The sequence below is a fragment of the Micromesistius poutassou genome (genome assembly GCF_964030765.1).
Source record: "Micromesistius poutassou genome assembly, chromosome: 13".
Classification (NCBI taxonomy): domain Eukaryota; kingdom Metazoa; phylum Chordata; class Actinopteri; order Gadiformes; family Gadidae; genus Micromesistius; species Micromesistius poutassou.
Genome location: NC_140283.1, coordinates 2,611,096 through 2,631,855, shown reverse-complemented (window position 1 = coordinate 2,631,855; position 20,760 = coordinate 2,611,096). Strand labels below are relative to the sequence as shown.

The 20,760-nt window shown below is 41.9% G+C and overlaps 1 protein-coding gene across 1 annotated transcript; it reads left to right on the top strand.

Annotated features, from left to right (window-relative positions):
* The first annotated feature begins 981 nt into the window (after positions 1 to 981).
* Positions 982 to 12,151, top strand: saal1 (serum amyloid A-like 1). The gene is made up of 13 exons (XM_084477365.1): positions 982 to 1,086; positions 1,694 to 1,893; positions 2,932 to 3,033; positions 3,432 to 3,515; positions 3,733 to 3,812; positions 4,886 to 4,945; positions 5,035 to 5,150; positions 5,423 to 5,582; positions 5,728 to 5,810; positions 5,909 to 6,094; positions 8,822 to 9,000; positions 9,137 to 9,229; positions 11,876 to 12,151. The coding sequence occupies exons 1-13, from the start codon at positions 1,083 to 1,085 to the stop codon at positions 11,951 to 11,953; spliced, it is 1,425 nt and encodes a 474-aa protein (XP_084333491.1). The 5' UTR covers positions 982 to 1,082; the 3' UTR covers positions 11,954 to 12,151.
* Positions 12,152 to 20,760: the final 8,609 nt, after the last annotated feature.

The window sequence follows — 20,760 nt, the reverse complement described above, 5'->3', positions numbered from 1 at the left end:
GGCATTGTTGTCATAGCAACATGGAGCGTCTCTAGCCAATTTCAGCGGCACAAGCTACAAAATAGGCGGTATTTAACACATAATAAGACTAACGACATGCCTATAGGTAACAGTATACAGTGCTATGTGTACGACTTCTTCATTTGGTTACAACAAAAACACAAGTGCTTCAAATAGTAGAAAACCACAATGTTTACTACATGTGATGCTCGGAGTAGCCATCTTTGTTACTGAACTCGGGGTCCTCTGAGTTCAGACGAGTTGACAAGTCGTTTTTACGACCTTGGGGGCGTTCTATTTGCAACTTCCGGTTCGTAACTCGGAAATCCGACTCGCAGATCGAGTCGGGTGGACAAATAGAAGGCAAAAGTCATCCACTTTGTGTACTGCCACTACCAGTCAGGAAACCGAACGTAAGTTACGAATGTAACTATGGTGGATGGAGTGTGAGGAGACATATCCACTTTGTGTACTGCCACTGGCAGTCATTCAGGAATTCACAGAACCATAGTTACATTCATAACTTATGATTTTTTGAGCCAGAGATTGCATACAAATATAACAACTAAAAGTCAAATAAGTAAAATCATTTACTACTTATGACTAAAGTCAAATAGGAAGTAATATTAGCAATGATATTCAAAAAAGGTTTTAAATAGTCGCACATGATATTGAAAAGTAATATTGTTGAAAAGGTAATGATATTGTATGATAGGCCTATTAAGATTTTTCAGTGTCCACTGTTTCAGCTGTCCCTGCAGCAGAGGGGGGAGGAGTTGTGAATACCTTCTGTGAATCAGTCCATGGCTGCAACTGCAACCAAACTAAAAAGCCTTTAAGATTAACCATACATCATTTATGTCATCAAATATATTAAGATAATTAATAAATAAAAGGGTGGAAAAAACCGCTGGCAGCTTTCCTCCCAGAATGCAGCGGGCGGTGCACATGCGCATATGTGTACTCGCTAAAGGCGGAAGATTGAAACGCCGCGATACATCCATGTTGTTTACAACTCATGGGACAACAATGACATCTCTTCTGGGGGTTTAAGATCATATTTGACAAAAGGGACGGTCGAAATGAGTGAGTTTTAATTCGTTAATTCATTCACAATTTCATTATTTTTCGTTCGCTCTTTGACATGGTGTATGTTTTGAGGTGAACCATTAGCCACGAAGCTAACGTGAGCTTGCGCATGTATGTAATGTAATTAATGTAAACCATCAGTGGTACATTGCATGACATCCATTATTAGGCTAAATCAGACATACATTCTCAACATAAAAAGTTAAAGTTGTGTGAATGAATGTCTGTTCATCTTCCAAACATTGCTATTTCTATATCTATATGTTTACTTTTGCATTTATACCTGTGTAAAGTACTGGTACTGGGCCACTTTATAATTTATACAATATGTATTGTTTATACCGTTTGTTTGGTTTACCAAACAAACAAAAAAAGTTTTCATTAGTACTTTGTATTTTTATTGTATTGTATCTTATCCTGTGTTATCCACTGCTACTGGGATGTTTGAAAGAATTTCCCCTCCCGGGGATTATTAAAGTCGCTATCTATCTATCTATCTATCTATCTATCTATCTGATTGTATAATAAAAATACTATTTGATAATCAGGCTTTGCATTCATCCTAAACCATGTTGTGTGTCCATTCTTTGCCTGCCTATGTCAGATCATAATGAAAGTGCAGAAGAAGAAGAGGCAAATGTAAGGTGCTGGTCACCAGAGGAGAGTTTGTCTGGCATGGACCGCAACCCATCACCTCCACCCGACACTGCAGATGGAGAGAAGACTGAAGAAGTGGGAGACGCTATAGGAGAAACTGTCTACAGCAAACATTGGCTCTTTAGTACTCTAACCCGACTGGTCCAGGTAAGATGCAACAATGTTGTTAGTACTCTAACCCGACTGGTCCAGAGGGGTATTCCATCAAAGTCGCTAACGAAAGCGGTGCTTAATTGATTAGGCCCAGTTAGAACTAGCACCAACTTCCACTTGAGGCTTAAGCCGTTCCATCAACGCAGTTCAGCCGCGCCTTGCTCAGGTTACTTCAAGCCAGGCTAACGTTATCGTGGATTATGCCACATTTTGGCCGCCTGGCAAAAAATTCACTGATCTGTTGAATGTGTAAGTAGTATTACTTATGCATATTTTATGCATATTTTAATTTAATTTTGACCATAGATTTGTAATCAGGGAGATAGTCTCGAGTTAAAGTGTCGGACTTGCACCCGGTCGTCCGGGGTTCAATCCCCACGCAATTAGTAATATAGGAAGGATTACTAGAGAAATCAAAGAACTTTTCATGCCATTTATTTTCCATTTCTTTGAATATTCTTAATTAGCGAATTAATACAATTAATGAAGGGAATTACAAAATTAAGCCAACGCAAAGAATACTTTGAAATACTCAGGACGCAAACTCGGGTCTAACCTGACTGGTCCAGGTAAGATGCAACGATGTTGTTGGTACTCTAACCCGACTGGTCCAGGTAAGATGCAACAATGTTTTTCGTCCTCGACTTTTCCTGTTTTCAATGTGTTTTTGTTGTATTGACATGCACTGATAAAACAAGTATAAACATTTTATTAAAATATTCCGTTCAACTTTAGAGTATACCTTGCAAATGATCCCCTTTGAAGTGAGGTAAAAACTAATATCCAATTTTTAATGTTAAAATATATTGAACCACTGAAATGTGAGACTTGAATATAAATCTTTAAAGACTGAAGGGCACAAGAGTATTAGGAATGTGGTCCTTTATTTATCATAATCACACCTTTGGTCAACCGGGCCAAGCTAAGACCATTTTGGGCTTGGCTTTACCCTGTAGGGCTTTGTCTCTATGTGTTAACGTATACCTGGTTTCTTCTGCTGCAATGTAAAGGTGATATACCGTTCTCTTATAGATGGTGACAAAACATGAATCTGAAGAATCTGATACTCCAATGCAACTTGCTGATGATGAAGAGGAAGATCTGTGTAGAGTCTGGGATATGGCAATGGACAAGGTGTGTGTGTGTGTGTGTGTGTGTGTGTGTGTGTGTGTGTGTGTGTGTGTGTGTGTGTGTGTGTGTGTGTGTGTGTGTGTGTGTGTGTGTGTGTGTGTGTGTGTGTGTGTGTGTGTGTGTGAGAGATATCTAAAGATGTGTTCCTTTCGATGGAATGTATGATGTCAAACATTGAATGTAAACAGCTTGAAGCATAGTCCACTGGCTTTAAAACCTAAACTGTTGGGCTGGTGAGATTTAGATAACTTGATACTTGTGTGGAAGTTTACATAATGTGGATTAATCAATATCCAGATTATTGTCTGTCATAGTGTGTCGTGATCACCTTGTTGCTCAGCCCCATTGAAGTAATTTTCATTGCATTCTCTGGTGACTAATGTGTATCTGTATGTTTGTAGGATGTAGCTGGTTTCCTGCAGGAGTTCAAAGCCGCTGATATCCTTCTTGGGGTGATTGCCAAATCCCAATGTCCACGCCTAACAGTGAGTGGAATATTTTCATATCACTTGAAGGATTCAAAACCGCTACCCACTCCTTAACGACATCTATCATCTATCATCTATTCATCTATCTATGAATTCGCTGTTGGTCTGTTTGGATACAAGCGTCTAAAAACAGGTAATGGTGCTCGACATAAGTCGACACGCGGTGATGAAATAGACTACATTGACCGATATTCTTGCGGTTGTGTTTTTGCAGGAGATTTGTGTAGGAATCCTGGGCAACATTGCATGTTTTCCTGACACATGTGTAGCCCTGAGCCAGAATGAAGACTTGGGGTAGGTCAGAACTTTCACAACAGACTTCATACGCTTCATACACAATGCATTCTGGGCTCTCAGCTAGGGCTGAACGATTTATCGTTTTCTGATCGAAATTGCGATTTCAGACAACGCGATCTCGTGATCGCCAAAGCCGCGGTTTCTTCCGTGTTCCTGACTGACCCGAGATCTGTTGTCAACTATTTATACCGGCACTTGAAAAATCACCACAGGCATTTGCACGACGAGTGCATGACGAAAAAGTCTGGTGAAAAGTCTCCCCCCATCAACAATTCCAACCGCGGACCCTGTTATAATGTAATGTCCCCAATTAATGTAAAGCAATTGGCCCGCCGGCATATCGCATTTCAGCGTTAACGCGTTGACGCGCGTCTTGGCGCGGTAACCCTGGCGCTTCAACTCAGACAGATCGCAACCCCCCCCCCCCCCCCCCCCCCCCCATCAACAACTCCGGCCCGCGACTTGTCCAAGACTTCAATTTTGGCCCACTGTACAGTTTGAGTTTGACACCCCTGGTTTACAGAATAGATGTGCAATATTTGGGTGCTGCTGAGCCATAGCCCACCTATTATGTCTGACATATTTTTCAGAAGGCAAGAGGTAGGGTCATTTTATTTTAGTAAGAGTTTATTTTATTACCATTACTTTTCAATTTCATTCACTGTAAAGTTTATTTTGTATTTTGTTTAACTCTTTTAACTTGACAAAATTAAGGATTTTTTGCTCTGCTAGTTAAGACAGTCAAAGATGGCTCTTTTAGTTCTTCAGTTGTAACAACTGCTGTTGGTCAAGGACTTTAGTTTACATGCATGTTTCTTAATAAATACATTTGAAATAAATTCTTCCCTTTAGTTTTCATTCTTGCATTAGAGTAATGGCATGTAATGTTTTAATGGTATGATGTCATGTTTGTAAATATTACTGTTCATTGTGAATATTGCACTGAAGCTTGATTTGAAGAAAATCGTGGATCAAATCGAAATCGCAATATCTACCAGAAAAATCGCAATTAGATCTTTTCCTAAAATCGTTCAGCCCTACTCTCAGCGTTCGTCTACTGTTGTCCACAGGATAGTGCTGTTGCTTCTGCTTGGAGACTCCGACCCTCCCACTCTGTTGGAGAGCAGCAGGTAATGACGTGTGTGAGAACGTGTGTGACTCGAAATGTGTCGGTAATGTAAATATATCACCTGCTTCCTCTTCTGCTCTGTTTTCCCAGAATGCTGCTGACGTGTGTGTCTCAGAGAGATGCGTGTGGGCTGTGGATGGAGCGGATACGACAGCAGAGCTCTGTATGCACCAGCCTCTGTTTCATCATGTGCAGCTCGACCAATTGTAAGATCTGTGACGCACCATGCCTTATTTATGCACAGGCATTTATGTACACATTTTCTTTATGTATGTCGTATGAACCTAGAACACGTAAATGGTTCATAGTCTCCTCAAAACACAAACATGAGGCTTATAAAGTTTCCATTATTAGTGGTAATAATTAATAATAAGTGATAATAATGATAATAATAATATTATTATCAGTACCTCTACATCATTAACCCTACATTAATGTCTTCAATGTGTAATTGTGTTGGTCCATGTTCTGTGTACAGTGGATTTGCTCGTGAAGGTTGGAGAGTTGGTTGACAAGCTGTTTGACCTTGATGAGGAGCTGATGAAGAGCTGGATAACAGCACAGTTGAAAGAGGCAGATGACAGTGAAAGCCATCTGGATGTCGCAGCATCTTTACTTGAGGCTGCAAAGCAGCTTAGGTAAGAGATTGAATTTGCTGTCATGACGGGGTTTATATGGTAATACACAAAGACAATGGTAGTGCTTGAGTTCAGAAATGGTATTTACCCAAGCGACACCCCTTGCGTATTTTTGAAAACTAAAATGCCTTGTTGTTGTTTACAGGAGTGACAGCCCGGGGGGTTTAGAAGTGTACCTGCATGTGCTAGAACTCCTGACGACCACAGACGAAGGCATGCAGATGTTTGGTAATTATTACGATTATTATTATATAATTATTGTTTACCAAACCTTCTGGCTGCTTATACAGAAGAATTGAGCCTAATCTTGAGCATACGTCTCCTAGCCAATCCAGGCGGGCCAGGCAAGGCGGTGTGGGACTTCCTGTGTGAGGTGGTCTGTGAGGACCTGTGCCAGCCTGACGATCCACCACTGGTCCTCCAGGAGCAGAAGGTCCTTCTAGGCCAGGCGCTGGCCGTGCTGTCGGCCCTCTACAGGCTCCAGCACCAGTGGAGCAGCCCAGTGGATTCATGTAAGTGGATCCACTTACACGAATCCGGCATCCAGCCCCATGGACTGGATGCTAATGGGGTGTTCGTGCTGCCTTGTACTAACCCTAACCCGCTCGAGTTGCTATTATGACGTAATTTCCTGGCTTGTAGCACTTATAGTGTTCCCGTTTGTCTTTGTGATTGAGTCATGTCATTGGCTAGTCATTGTTATTGTTAGCTACATTAGCCTCTTTAGCAAACCAGCTTGAAGACAAACAAACAAAACAACTTTACATTGTACTGCACACACAGCAAGATAACGTCACAATAGCAACTCATGCGGGTGGCGTACGAGGCATCTGGAACACACCATAAGCGTCAAAACGATCTGAAACATGGCCGCGCAAAGGGGACCATTTCTCCTGCTGTGCTGTGTGTAGTATTTGTAGGGCTGTGCACCAGGTGTACATCACCTGGTTCTGGCGTGCGGGCATAATGAATGTGGTGGTGACAGAGAGGGCTGCCTGCCAGTGGAAATTCCCCGCACAAGAATCCTCTGTTGACACTTTGCGGTTGCTCATGTTGGACGAACAGGATGTGGATTTTTTTTGTTAGATTTTTTTGACTGGCTTGTCCATAAGTACATTGTAATCACACACACACACACTCACACCATCATTGGTTGAAGTAGGAATGTGTAAGATTGAGCCCCTCTCAATGAGTAGGCAGTGATTTTCAGAATTCCAAAAAGTATTGATTATTGAACATCATTCATCCATACTTGGGGATAAGATTGTGTGGGTTCCATTTGTCTGAAACAAATTAAATACATGCAATGTCTCTTAAATCAATCAATCGATGTATGTGTTGTTGTGTTGGACAGACAACGGCGTCGTTCAGTATCGACTCAAGTGTCGCGGTATATATAACTGTGTGTGGTGGCGTGACACACATCTCGGTATGAGCAGCGTTCAGTTCTCAGCTGCTTCATTGTTCCTTCACATTAAACCTCAGGACAGCGTGCAGTACTTGAGAAAAAATGTGTTAAACATTACCCTGTGTACCCAAGTATAATTAGAGATAGATCCTCTCAATGGGCTGTTGACAATGGGAAGTAAGGAACATCAAACTGAATTCATCATCTGATAGTTTATAATGTGTTCTGTCCATATTATAAACCAAATATATAAAATGTCTTTTAAATTAATCAAACATCTTAACGATAGGCTATAATATCTAACTAAATACAATAAGAGCGTGTTTACATAGGCCCAGATTGGAGTTATTTCATTCATTTCATATGATTATACATTAAGTGTATACAGCTAGTGTAGTTTGAATTCATTTGTTATAATTATTGAATATCATAATTGGAAAGGAGATAATAACAATAAAGGCAAACATGACCGTAACCTTACTTATCTCCTACTCGACAACGTAGGCTTTCCTTGAGTAACCGCTCAAACACTTCAGCCGCTGCGTCTGAGCATTCATCTCTTCCCCTTGGTAGGCCTACAGGCCTCGTCGCGTGTCTCATGTGCTGATATGCCCATGTGACTTCATTAATGCATAGATACATCTTCCAAATGCGAGACGCAGTTTAAGATTATTCAAACGTTCGATGTTCTTCATTAAGTCAATGCACAACCAACATGCCGTAGCAGCCATTACTGGCAATGACATGTGAGTATTCCAAATGTCTGTCAGTCTGATGGTGTGTTCCAGATGCCTCGTACACCGACCGTACCACTCGACAACAAAAGCGGCTGCTCCCGTAAAGAGATATATTTTCTTTGTATTTGTACCACGTTGGTCATTTTAATGTCGATTTTAAATGCTCTCATACAGTTGATTACATTGCTACTTTATTCCAGTCACCATTTATGCATTGCACGGTGTGCTGTGTGTGCAATACAATGTAAAGTTGTATTGTTTGTTTTCAAGCTAGTTTGCTAAAGAGGCTAATGTAGCTAACAATGACTAGCCAATGACATGACTCAATCACAAAGACAAACAAGGACGCTATAAGTGCTACAAGTCAGGAGATTACGTCACAATAGCAACTCGCGCGGGTGGTGTACAAGGCATCTGGAACACACCATAACATCTAAATAATCAATCTATTCTCAAAACGAAAAAATCTAATGCCTGTGATCTAAGAAATATTTTAGCACTCCACGGAATTTAAATAAATATATATATGCCCACATGTGTAGCTTTAAGCCCTGGTAGTCACACATGGCTACAGATATGTCCAGGTGATGCACTACGAGCTAGTTGAAATGTTACTGTCACAAATCAGATCTTAGTCTGATCTGGTGTTTTATTGGTCCTTAATGTGCAAAGTAAACAGGGTGCAAGTCAAACCGGGAAAAGTGATTCCGTAAATGATTTTGTTAGAGCACCAATCACAGCCCATGCCGTCTCCGTCCGTCTCCGTTGCCTCGACGAATAGTTCAAAAATATCGGATGTGCACGTAATGCTACGGAGAGGGTCTCCGACAGGCTCTCCGTATCTATGTACAGCACTTTACAGAGGACTATAAATCCACCTCAAGAGCTCAAAAAGCCAATGTAAATGTAGCCACGTTGTAAGGCTAACTCTGTACTCATTAAGTCACTACTATCTCCAACCATGCCAGCACCTCACACGTGTGTGTGTGTGTGTGTGTGTGTGTGTGTGTGTGTGTGTGTGTGTGTGTGTGTGTGTGTGTGTGTGTGTGTGTGTGTGTGTGTGTGTGTGTGTGTGTGTGTGTGTGTGTGTGTAGGCCTGCCTCTGGTTGGCAGTATACTGCGGGTGCTGCTGTATCACAGCGAGTATGTGGAGAACAAGATACTACAAGAGATCGAGCCCCAAAGCAATGCCGAACCAAACACCAACCAGCTCCAGGCCCTGTTGGAGACAACAGCAGAGTTCCTGGCTGAAATCCTCCACTCTCTCCACAAGGTAGCTGACCCACCAGGGATGGGTGTGTGTGTGAGAGAGACGAAGATGAACTGAATCATTAGAATCAGGACAACAATGGGGGGTGTGATGCATATCGTGTGTGCTGCTACTGTGTGTAAAATTCCTTGTCTCACAGGAGGACGTGGCTGAGCTGGTGCAGAGACAGTACCTTACACCAAAGACGATTCAGGCAGCAGTAAGCGGCCTGCTCCCTCTGTTCTTGCCGGCAGTAAGTATTCAGCTCGTTTAGGTCAGGAAGCCACATTTCCGGGCTGGGCCATCAAACATTGCTCTTGTCTCCCCTGGCTTTACATTAATTACATTACCATTTGTCAAAATGACAGCCGAAAGAGCATTTAGTGTTCTAGTCTCTAACCCGGATGTAAACTATGACACCATAGCACTGTCGTCTTTTGGAATCACTATTGTTTGGAGCTGCTAATTTGTGATGGATTCCAAACACCTTTCCATCAACGACATCAGCCTCCAGTGCTTTATGTGCCGTGGAGCTCGTCGCACTGGTCTGACACTGCCTCGCCATCCATTATTTTTAAGTTAAGCAGCACTCCGAGCCTGGCACTCACATAGTGTTCCAGTGGTTCTCAGTGGTGGTGTTCACAACCACATGAAGAAGGCTGTTCCTAGCCTCTTCATGGCATCTTTCATAGGCTCTTCTCTTCTTCTTCTTGTAGGCAAAGAGTTTCCTTGTGTTTCTAAGCCTGTTCTCTTTGAGCACACAGCTACGGCATTCATCTCCTCACATGTCTTGAGCAGAGGCCTGAGCTGCAGCAGAGCCTGTGTCTGCATCTTGTCAGTGAGGTTTTGGCCTTCATGAGGGGGTCAACTTGAAGATATCATTCCATGGAATCAGATTTGTGCCAATCGAAACAAACTAAACCTCTTAAATCTCAAACAAAAAATAATTTGAGAGTGAATGAAAACTTGCGGGCAGTGCAGAGAGAGAGCTAGCATCATATACAACATTGCTTGTTATCCCACTCATACAACGACGGTACTTCAAAACATATCCCAATTTTGCCTTGGGTCATAAAACATCCCTCTCCTTCCTAGAAGTCTCAGTCCATAATGCATTTCTTTTCATTTCATAGGGTGAAATGGGGTTCACTGATGCTTTAAGAGGATTTATTTATTTTTTATTTATTATAATTGACACATTCAATTCCATATATCATCGTGCAAATGTGGACACGGTGTGACCCAACGTCCTCCGCCAGCGCTGGTACTTCAACCACGGCCGTCTGTGGCTTTGTCCCTGACGTCCAACAGTCTCTTATGTCTGGGCCCTGGTACCGCGTAGCGTCTGGGCCGTTCACACGGCTCTCCCACCCCGTTCCCTCCAGGATTTCAGTACAGGAGGCACATGGTCCTTCAAGATTGCTGCTGAAAACAGGGTGTAAAGTTACAGTACATTGCCAAATTTGTGGTTGGCGTCTGTGGACCCGAGGTCTGCTTTATCTTTCCCCCATTGACTAATTACCTTTAGAGGTAATGGGGATGGAAGCTTCTCAATGTAAAGAACTTCAACAGGCTGCCATTTCCACCAGGAAAGTGAGTGTCACGGTGAACAACTTTCCAGGTCCAACTCATGTGGTCAGACCGTTTGGAATTATGCAATGACCACAATTTGACCAGGCGGCCACCCGATGGCCACCCAAACCGATTTGGTGCCCCGGGTGCAAACTTGGCATACATGTGCCAGGAAGCTGTGGGACTGTGAATGAATCATCGGAGTAAGACCAAAGAAAGTAGAGGTATACAATTAGATGTAAATTAGCAATGCATATTTGCAATATTTAAACGTCACAACTTTGCGTCACAATGACGTAGGCTCGGCTGTCTAAGATGGCCAAATGAGGAGATTCCTTTGTATACCCATGCCAAAGTTCAAGTCTATATCTCAACAAAGAAAGTCTATGCATTTGTTTGAAGTTCACCTGTCTAAACCGTGGCTTCAAAATCACTGTGGTGATTTTGATACGTTTACTTTGGGTAAAGCTGTTTTATAGCATACCAATCCCATTTGACCTTACTCACAATGCTCACATTTTCCTCCATGTACAAAGACTGGAAGACTGTTCCTTCTCAAAATAAACTCATCTGCACTTGAGTTATTCTACAGTATGTCCATGTGGCGCAGAGGTAGAGCATGGGCAAGTTGACCATGAGGTCACCGGTTCGAGTCTTGACTTCAATCAACCGTTTGTCTGATATGTTATGAAATCCATGTTGCCACTGTTTATCTTGGAGACATCGCTGATGTTGAGTTTCTATAGGTTTCATTCGGGTGAACCTGCTTTTATGGCATGTCATTTCCCAATATTAACCACGCTCACCATTTCCTCAAAGTATGGACAACTCCTCCTTGTCTAAATATAGTCTGTGCTGCCCCTGCTGGTGGTTACTTGCATGTGCCTCAGTGGCAGAGCAGGTGGCAGCAGTGAAATGCTGTTCAGGAGGTCAAATGTTTGAGTCTAACCGCCACCATACATATTGTGAGACACGGCCAGAAAACAAGTCTACTATGGTGAATGCATCAAGCCATGCTCGCCACATGTAGGTACCCTCATGTGTATTATTAATATACATTGGCTTACCTCATCTAAACATACAAGGTGTCCAAACTACAAGGAGTGGCCACAGTTTATATCTCAAGTTTAGACCTGTGTTTAACCTACTTAATGTGGTACTTAAATATTAAGCTTGCTATGACCAGGGTTAGGCTAGAACCAAGTAAAAAAAAATCAGAAGTGATGATGGAGACAGTATCAGGAAAATGTTATCCATCCCCATCCTTTGTGGTCTCTTTTTACGTTCATGTCAAAATGCTTTGTGTGTTTTCTCCATATTGGTTCAGTTGGAGCAGCTGGCTTCCTTGTTGACAGAAACTAATTCCCAGCTGGCCGAGGAGATGAGGAAGCGATTGTGTGTCTGAGGCCAGGGGGAGGCCCCGTTGAGTCAGAACATGCCCTGCAGGAGGACGTTGAGGCGCTTAGAGATCATGGCCACAGGTCATAGGATATCACGGTCTGCTTTGGACTCACCAGAGGAGATTTACCAGGAGGAACACTGACCCCATATGGCCTTTTATGGTCTTAGTTTTACCAATGTAGTGTCTGTGTGAGTGTGTATATGTGTGACTTTTTTTTGTTAATTAAATGTACAATGTACAACAAGTTGAATGTTTTATTACTATTTTATTGTGTTATTGTATAGGAATATTTCCACTAGGGTTGTCAAGCGGTTAAAAAAAAAATCAAATTAATTACAGGCTCTGTGATTAATTAATTAAGCAATATCACACGAGAGGGAGTGCTGTTGTACTGTATATCAGCACGGCTGTGATTCGGTCGTAGGCACGAGGCCGCAGGCCGAGTGCCGCAGATAATCACACCGTGCTGATATACAGTACAACAGCACGACCTCGAGTGTGATATTGCTTTTATACAACAGTGCTACGAGCACATTTTATTAGTTAACAGTAATAAGAAACAAGAGATTATGATTTGTTTGTTTAGTAATCATTTATTCGGCTCCGCCAACAAAAATAGTTCCGCAACTGAAGGGAGACTAGGCTGTTGCCAGGCAACACATATACAGTACATAAACATTCCTAGACACAAGCTCGCTACTCTGTGTCCTCCGAGTCTGATGATGACCATTCATAGTTCAAATCAAATGTTATTTTTGGAAATATGTCCATCTTTACCGTGCAAAGTTTGCCACAATCTAAGATAGGCTATTTAACAGCTGATGTAACGTTAGCTAATAACGGTTATTAGAACGCCCGTACAGCGGAGTGATTATGTCTGTGAAAAGTCCCAGTGCTGTTATACTGTATATCAGCACTATGGAATGTCTCGTTGTCCAATCAAATTGCTCGGTTGGGACCGGTCGGAACTAACTGTTGTATAATCTAAATTAATCACATAGGCCTACTTACATTTTGCAGAGAAAGTATTTCAAAATAATTTAGTTCAAATAAATTATGGAAGGTGAGTGATTCAATGAATAATAGACTTTAAAGACAAGTTCAATGTCTTTTATTTAAAACATGTCTTTCATTAACATACGGTGCATTTTAAGATCAAATTAATAACATTTCTATCTCACTCAAGATGCAATGAATCTCAGGCGAAAAATATACAATACTTTGTTTTGACTCTAGGGGTCACTATAGAAGCGCGATTAATCTGCGTTATTTTTTTAACGCGTTATTCTTTCTGTGATTAATTAATCGAATTTAACGCGTTAATTTGACAGCTCTAATTTCCGCTTAATTTGGTTTTAAGATTCGGTAGTAGAATCCCTCAATAAGTGATGGAGTGGACCACCAAGGACCACCTGGGCAAGGAAGGATTGAACAGGGCAAATATGCTTTAATGATCAAGAAATGCACGATTAATATAGGGGGTGAATTAAACCTGCCCCATGTTTAAATGGACCACAGTAAAATGATTTGTGTCTTATTTTACTTCGATATAAATAGAATCAACAGTCCATCAACTGTTCAGCCATTTATTTCAAGGTTATTGTAAATACCTTTTTAGTCATGTGTCTTTCCCTCAGGCACCCTCACCAACTCAGGATTTACATTAGAAAGCTGTTCTCCATATCAATCCAACCTTTAATTAAAAAGCTGCTATATTCGCCCAGCTCTAGTGAACACTAGAAATGAAGCGCAGGTCCTCTTGAGTGGGCGAAATGGTGCATTTGGAAACCAAATGAGTTCATTGTGTCCTGGCGCAGGCCTTTCATCTCCTGTCGCCCCCCCCCCCCTAATGTTGCCGTCAGCGTGTCCCTTACTCATATGCTTGGAAAGGATGATGCAGAGCACTTTACATACGACTTTATGTCGAGCACCAACGTGCATGACATGTTCTGAAAATATAATGGAATAGGGATGATCGTATATTGCAGGTAAAGATATACTTATGATCCAATCAAAAAACGTTTAAATAATTGTTGATTATAAGAGTGCAGTCATTTACGACCTTATTCTAGCCTATTGCTCTGGTGTTCAGGATACAGACTCTGAAAACATCAGTGTGTGGCCCACCCGGAGGCTGTTGGTGAACTCGAAATACATTTACGCGTAGGCTACATCCTAAATATAGACGCCAAAGTACGTGTTTGATTGACACCTTCCTCCGTCTGAAATGCCGCGTAAGTCTCCAATAACCGCCTTCACTTCACTTCGTCTCCGAGACAACACGTCTATGTTTTGTATTCGCGGACGTGATGCAGATGGTATCACAGTTGGCCTTTCACGATGAGACTTCAGCCGCTGGCTGTGCGCTTTACGCAGCGCTGTGCCCGGAGGCCCTGCTCGCAGCGCCCCGGGGTCCCAGCGATCATCCTGATGCCCACATGCTTCCTGCTTCCCCCTGTCAACTCAGCTGCCACTCCACCCGAGCCTAATGCAAACGGACTGAAGGTGCAGCAGGGTGCGCTCCCCGGCTCCGTGCCGGACGCGCGGCTGCTGTGATGTTAACAGCAGATGGCAGTTTGCGCTTCTCCTGGTTCAACAAGTGTCACGCTGGTGGCGGTGCGTCTGAGTGACCTTCTGTTTTGATGTCTCATACAATATTTGTGTATTGTACAATACCATCTTTATTTACACATCCTTTTGAGATGTCTACGTAGGGCACTATTGTTTATTCGTTTATTTATAGATTGGATTTTAGATTTATACATTAGATTAGAATAAAGAATCATAGATGATTTGGAACATATGTGTTATTACAATAACTACAATGTCCCAAATCCAGATGGGGAAAATGCATTTTATTTGATGCGGAATTAATATTTAAAATGTATTTATAAAGAATTATAATAGGTAAATTACCTTTCATAACTTTGAAAACAATTCTAAAGAAAAACAATGCAACACACATGTACACATGTTATTCCACGATCTCTTTCCATGGCCAAACAAGCTAACAAATGTGCTTTATATCAAATTAATGTATATGTTCAAGTCCTTTGATTGAGGGCAAGGTTTGGGTCGGTTTGGGTTTGGGTCGTTATTGTTTGGGTCGGTATAGTTTTGGTCGTTATGGTTTGGTGTCATTACGCGCAGGACAGCGCGTCGCCACAGTGTTGCTGGGATTACGCACCGAGGAGGAATGCAGATGTGTGGTCCGTCACGTTCTGCAGCCCTTTGGTTCCCAGGAGGACTGATGGCCTATTCACAGCCACCTGGTCGCTGTCCGTTCATAAAGATACCGTTGCGGGGTTGGACGCAATCAAAGCCCCTTCAGCCTCATTTCCTGAGTTCTGCGGCTTTCCAGCTCGTGTCAACAGAAACCAAGAGAAACGTAGCCTACCTGTTGTTTCCTAAAACAAAGAGCATGACGTTCCTTCCTGTCCAACCCGCGCTGTTGTGACGTTAGTGATTTAATTGGGGCTTACTATAAGGGAATACATTTAGGATAAGAGAAAAACAAGATCAATACTATACCTTGATGTTTATAAATATACAAATAATGGCAAATATGCTGGGTGTATTAATCGTGTTCTCTCTCTCTCTCTCTCTCTCTCTCTCTCTCTCTCTCTCTCTCTCTCTCTCTCTCTCTCTCTCTCTCTCTCTCTATTCAATTAGGACCTTTTCAAAGCAAAGGTCGGTAGAACTTAAGAATAACTGCAGTTCTGAAGCATTAATAAAAATTATTTATAATGCAGTTATAAAGCAGTGTACCTAAATTAATACTCATTATTAATTAGGTACAGCTGGCTGTTCTGGCTACCGACATTTATCAATTGCAGCATTATTTTTGTGTTTATAAAGCATTATTAACACATTGTAAATAGTTTCTCAATTATTAACTTTATAAATGATCTTATGATCCATTCACTTATTTCACTATATTAATTTATTACTATCACGTATACGTGATTATATATACTTACTAATGAGTATTGATGTATGAGCAATGCTTTATAAATGAGGAATAACTGCTGCTTTATAAAGTCCTCAAAGTGGCACTGATTCTAGAGTGATGCTCAGAGGTCTGTTCAAATGACAGATCTTAATATGTTGTGTACACTGCGTGTACATATGATGTTGTTTGCTGTGGAGCTTGTTAAAGAGCCACAACCTTATTCAGGAAGGCCGTAGGTGGTGGGCCTCTCCCCCCTCCCCCTCCCCTTTGTTAGCCTGATGTCCGCACAATCAACGGCCCCACATGATGGTGGGCTGGAATCCTATCGATGACGTGTTTGCCTTCATCATATCATGGGCTTCAGCTTTCCCATATAAATCCCAAAATATCCTCAATATTCAGGTGCTTTTCAGTACTTTATTAATCCCAAAGGAAATTGTTTGTCCACAAATGCTCCGCTCAAAATGGAAGCATAACACAACTAGAGCATAGAAAATAAGATAATTGGATCAAGAAACAGAGAGACATATAATATAAATATACTCACTCACACACACACACACACACACACACACACGCACACGCACACGCACACACATGCACATAAAGTAAACATGCACATACAAATATATATCAATATAAAGTGGCCCAAGGGCTGGATATTTGTAGCCTGAAATTCCAGACCCACATCTAGAAAGCTGTAGGGTCTGGTAACAAATAATGAAAATGGCCCAACTCGAGGGGCGGCACCAAGCAGGCATTTGAAAATATCAAAGAAGCTGGGGCCGATGCTCCTCTCGTGGAGTGATTGCGCTCCAGTATAAAACCCTCTGTGACGGGGGCCAGGGGCTCAAGTTCCACCCAGCAGAACAGAAACCCGTTCATCTTGATCAGGTTGTTGAATCTGCTGGCCTGGCCCTGGCCCTGGCCCTGCTCTAGCCCAGCCCTGGCCCTGCTCTAGCCCAGCCCTGGCCGTGCTCTAGCCCAGCCCTGGCCCAGCCCTAGCCCAGCCCTGGCCCAGCCCTGGCCCTGCTCTAGCCCAGCCCTGCTCCTGCTCTAGCCCAGCCCTGGCCCTGCTCCTGCTCTAGCCCAGCCCTGGCCCTGCTCCTGCTCTAGCCCAGCCCTGGCCCAGCCCTGGCCCAGCACTGGCCTGGTCCTGGCCCACCTGCATGATGCATGACATGCATTCAACATTAAGTGGATTATTATGGGTTGATTATCTACCGCCTTTTTATAGTATGTGATGATCCAATGTTTTACGGTATGTATTTACCTATAATCTGTAAACATCCCATGGTATTTCCACTATTGCTCTACTGTAAATTCATTATACACCTGTATATAATTCAGGCTTATGCACTGTTATTGGCAACTGACAATTAAACAAGAAAGGATTCATTGCTAAAATAGAGGATTGTGGTATTGTGAGACCAAAGCCAATGAAGTAATGTTGATTTCAAATCAAACTGGCCCTGTAGTGTGACACTGTAAATTAGTGTAGAGGAAATCCACCCAAATGCTCATGCTCCCACAATCACACGTATCTTGCACTCTCATCTGGTGTCGTGAAGTCTTGCACATGTCTAATGCTATCTTCCACCAGCCCAAGGAAAAACACGAGTCTTGTGGAAGACTTGGGGATGTGTATTGAACATTTTGAACTGAAATTAACTTAATTTATTCTTAGTTTGAAAGGAGAGAAAAAGGATTTCTGTTTGCATTATCACGTCTATTATAGTATATTTTGTATTATTATTAATTCATTGTTAACCTAATTTAATTATTCAAGTCAAGCTTGTAATTATTCAGTTTCTAGATTAAATAGCTTTAATAGCTAGCAACCAAGGTATTAAGAGATTATTGTGAAAGTTGTTGTTAAGAATTTGCTAATTAGCTGGTCTGAGGCTCTGAAAGCACATACCTGGGGAATTAGCATATTCAAACCACGAAGCCCAGAAGTCCCAGAGGTGAGCTTTCTCCTGTCTCTTGCCCTCTTCCTAAATAGTTATTTTCTCTATCACAAATATATTTATAAACTGCCTTTCTCAACGAGTTAGAAGATGCTGTAAAATGGGAAAAAAAACAACAACACATTTTTAACTTATAAACCTAAAAACTTAAAAGTGCTTACGGAGCAAGTGCATTTTTAACAGCTTCTTAAAACTGACCACTGACTCTGTGTTTTTAATAACTAAGGGAATATGGTTCCAGAAAAACAACTTAATTTAAACAAGATCTCAGGACAACCAGAAGGCCTTGGTTGGTAAAACGGAGCGAGTGACCCAACTCTGGGCAGGGGACACAATAACTCAGATGAATGGAGCAGGGTTGGCCAGTGTAGTGCTTTAAGCGGGATTAAGGGAATTTGGAAATAAATTCAGTACTCAACGGGACACCACTGTAAAGAAGCCATCCCTGGTGGCAACCTGTCCTGATCCACAATGTAGCAGCAGCTTTTGGGACCAACTGGAGCAGAGACACAGAAGTGACTCAGTCCGAGAACATTTGAGTGTCAGTAGTCAAGATCGGAGGTGACAAAAACCTCAATATTTTTCCAGATCTTCTACAGAAAATACAGACCTGATTTTGGCAATGTTTTCTTCTAGAAAGAAACAGGCTTGGACTACTTTCTTTACAAGCAATTCAAAGGTCATGTGTCAAAAAATACTTATAGGTTTCCTGAGACTTGGTTACCATAATGCTGAAGGACCAATTCACCACTTTATCAGAAAGGCTCTCAGGGCCCATGATAAGGACTTCAGGGCTTAGCTGGAGGAAATTACATGACATCCAGTCTAAGATAGTTGTTAGGCAGCCTTGCAAGGTAGAGAGCTTACTTACTTCAATCAGTTTGAACTAGAGGTACAGTTGCATTATGTCCATAATACAACAGTGATGAGAAATGCTTTTAAAACGATGTTTGGAACCTATGAGGTTCTTTCATTTCTTTTACTGAATCTCCCTTCACAGATACATAGTCATTTTCACATGGTGATAGCTACTGGATAGCCGATCTCAGGGTATGTATAGAATCAGACTTGGTTAGCTAAAAGCCATCTAGGAGCAAAAAATTGTTTTTTTTGCCAGTAGTCAGTTAATGTAAAGATCGACACGCTTGTTGGATTGTTTGAACCTTTGTGGTTCCAAGTGTTTTTCTCTCATATGGATGTTTCTGACTTAATCTCCCTTCGAGCGATTCAAGGCATATGAGGAGACAAGTTATCAATAGCTTAGAAAAACTTTGATAAATAGGTGGCAAACCAGTCTAGGGCAGTCACAGTTAAACCCAACCATTGACAAGGTCTTTAAGGAGAATATAGCGGTCAATAGTGTCAAAGGCCAAACTCAGGTCTTGCAGCAACAGAACTGAGCACTTCCCAGCATCAGATCTATTTTGAACCTTGAGAAAAGCAGTTTTAGCACTGTGCCTCCCAAGAAAACCAGACGGGAACTTTATCAAAGGTATGATTGTTGTTCGGGACATTGCTTACAAACTTTATTCCCTAAGACTTTGGAAATTAACAGAAGTTTGGATATATGTCTAGAGTTACTGGGATGCAATGGGTCAAGGTCAGTCTCTTTTACGAGTTGCTCAATAATAGCATGTTTAAAGGAATCATGCACACAGCCAGAGTTTAGGGAGCTGACCACAATGGAGACAATGGAGATGGTATACTTGGGTCTAAGGAGCCGAAAACATCTTAAAAAGAAGAGAGTGGAACGATGTCATGGGGACTAAAGGAGGGATGCATTTATATGTTTGGAAAATGTATGGAGTTAGCTTTTAATCTAATGTTAGAAAGTCTGAATCACTCTTATAAACTACCACCGCCCTGCCCCAACCATAGCCGAAGGCCAAACCAACAGCTTATGGTCCCAGAAGTTGCAGTATGGAGACTCACCATCAAAGTAGTCTCACCATCCAGAGACCAGCTAAAGTAGTCTCACCATCCAGAGACCAGCTAAAGCTGTCTCACCCTCTAGAGACCAGCTAAAGTAGTCTCACCATCCAGAGACCAGCTAAAGTAGTCTCACCATCTAAAGACCAGTTAAAGCAGTCTCACCATCTAAAGACCAGTTAAAGCAGTCTCACCATCTAAAGACCAGTTAAAGCAGTCTCACCATCTAAAGACCAGTTAAAGCAGTCTCACCATCTAAAGACCAGTTAAAGTAGTCTCACCATCCAGAGACCAGCTAAAGCAGTCTCACCATCTAAAGACCAGCTAAAGCTGTCTCACCATCCAGAGACCAGTTAAGTCTCACCATCCAGAGACCAGCTAAAGCAGTCTCACCCTCTAGAGACCAGCTAAAGTATTCTCAACATGCAGAGACCAGTGACTAGAGAGCAGCTGAGGCATCTGAAGCCACCAACGCAACACTGACGTCTCTGCTCTCAGTAATAACCAGCACCGCTTCATGGTTCTGCTCATAGGAGAATAATATGTTAGGGCTCTCCTTTCATTCCTCTTTAATTCTGTCATGTTTAGAAATCTCAATGTTTTCTGGGCTGTAGGGTCTCCAGTTCTGCCGTGATCCTTGTGATGTCTTCGTATTATCATAATCAATAGCAACATCTTAAATATCTTCCATCACAACATCTAAGAGAAACGTTGTTTGGAACAGAAAATACAGGCAGACATAAAGTAACATAAATTATGGATCCATATAAAATAAAAAGTGTATACATATGCAGAATGTTTATATAGAAAATATATATGTATAGCGACCCACAGACAAAACATTGTATAGACGTTACAAATACATCTACAGGTATCTCCGGTCCTTTAGGAACATCGCTGGTGGGGAAGACTTAAATCTGCTGGTGAACAAAGCTCACCCATGAGCCAAGTCTTCTCCG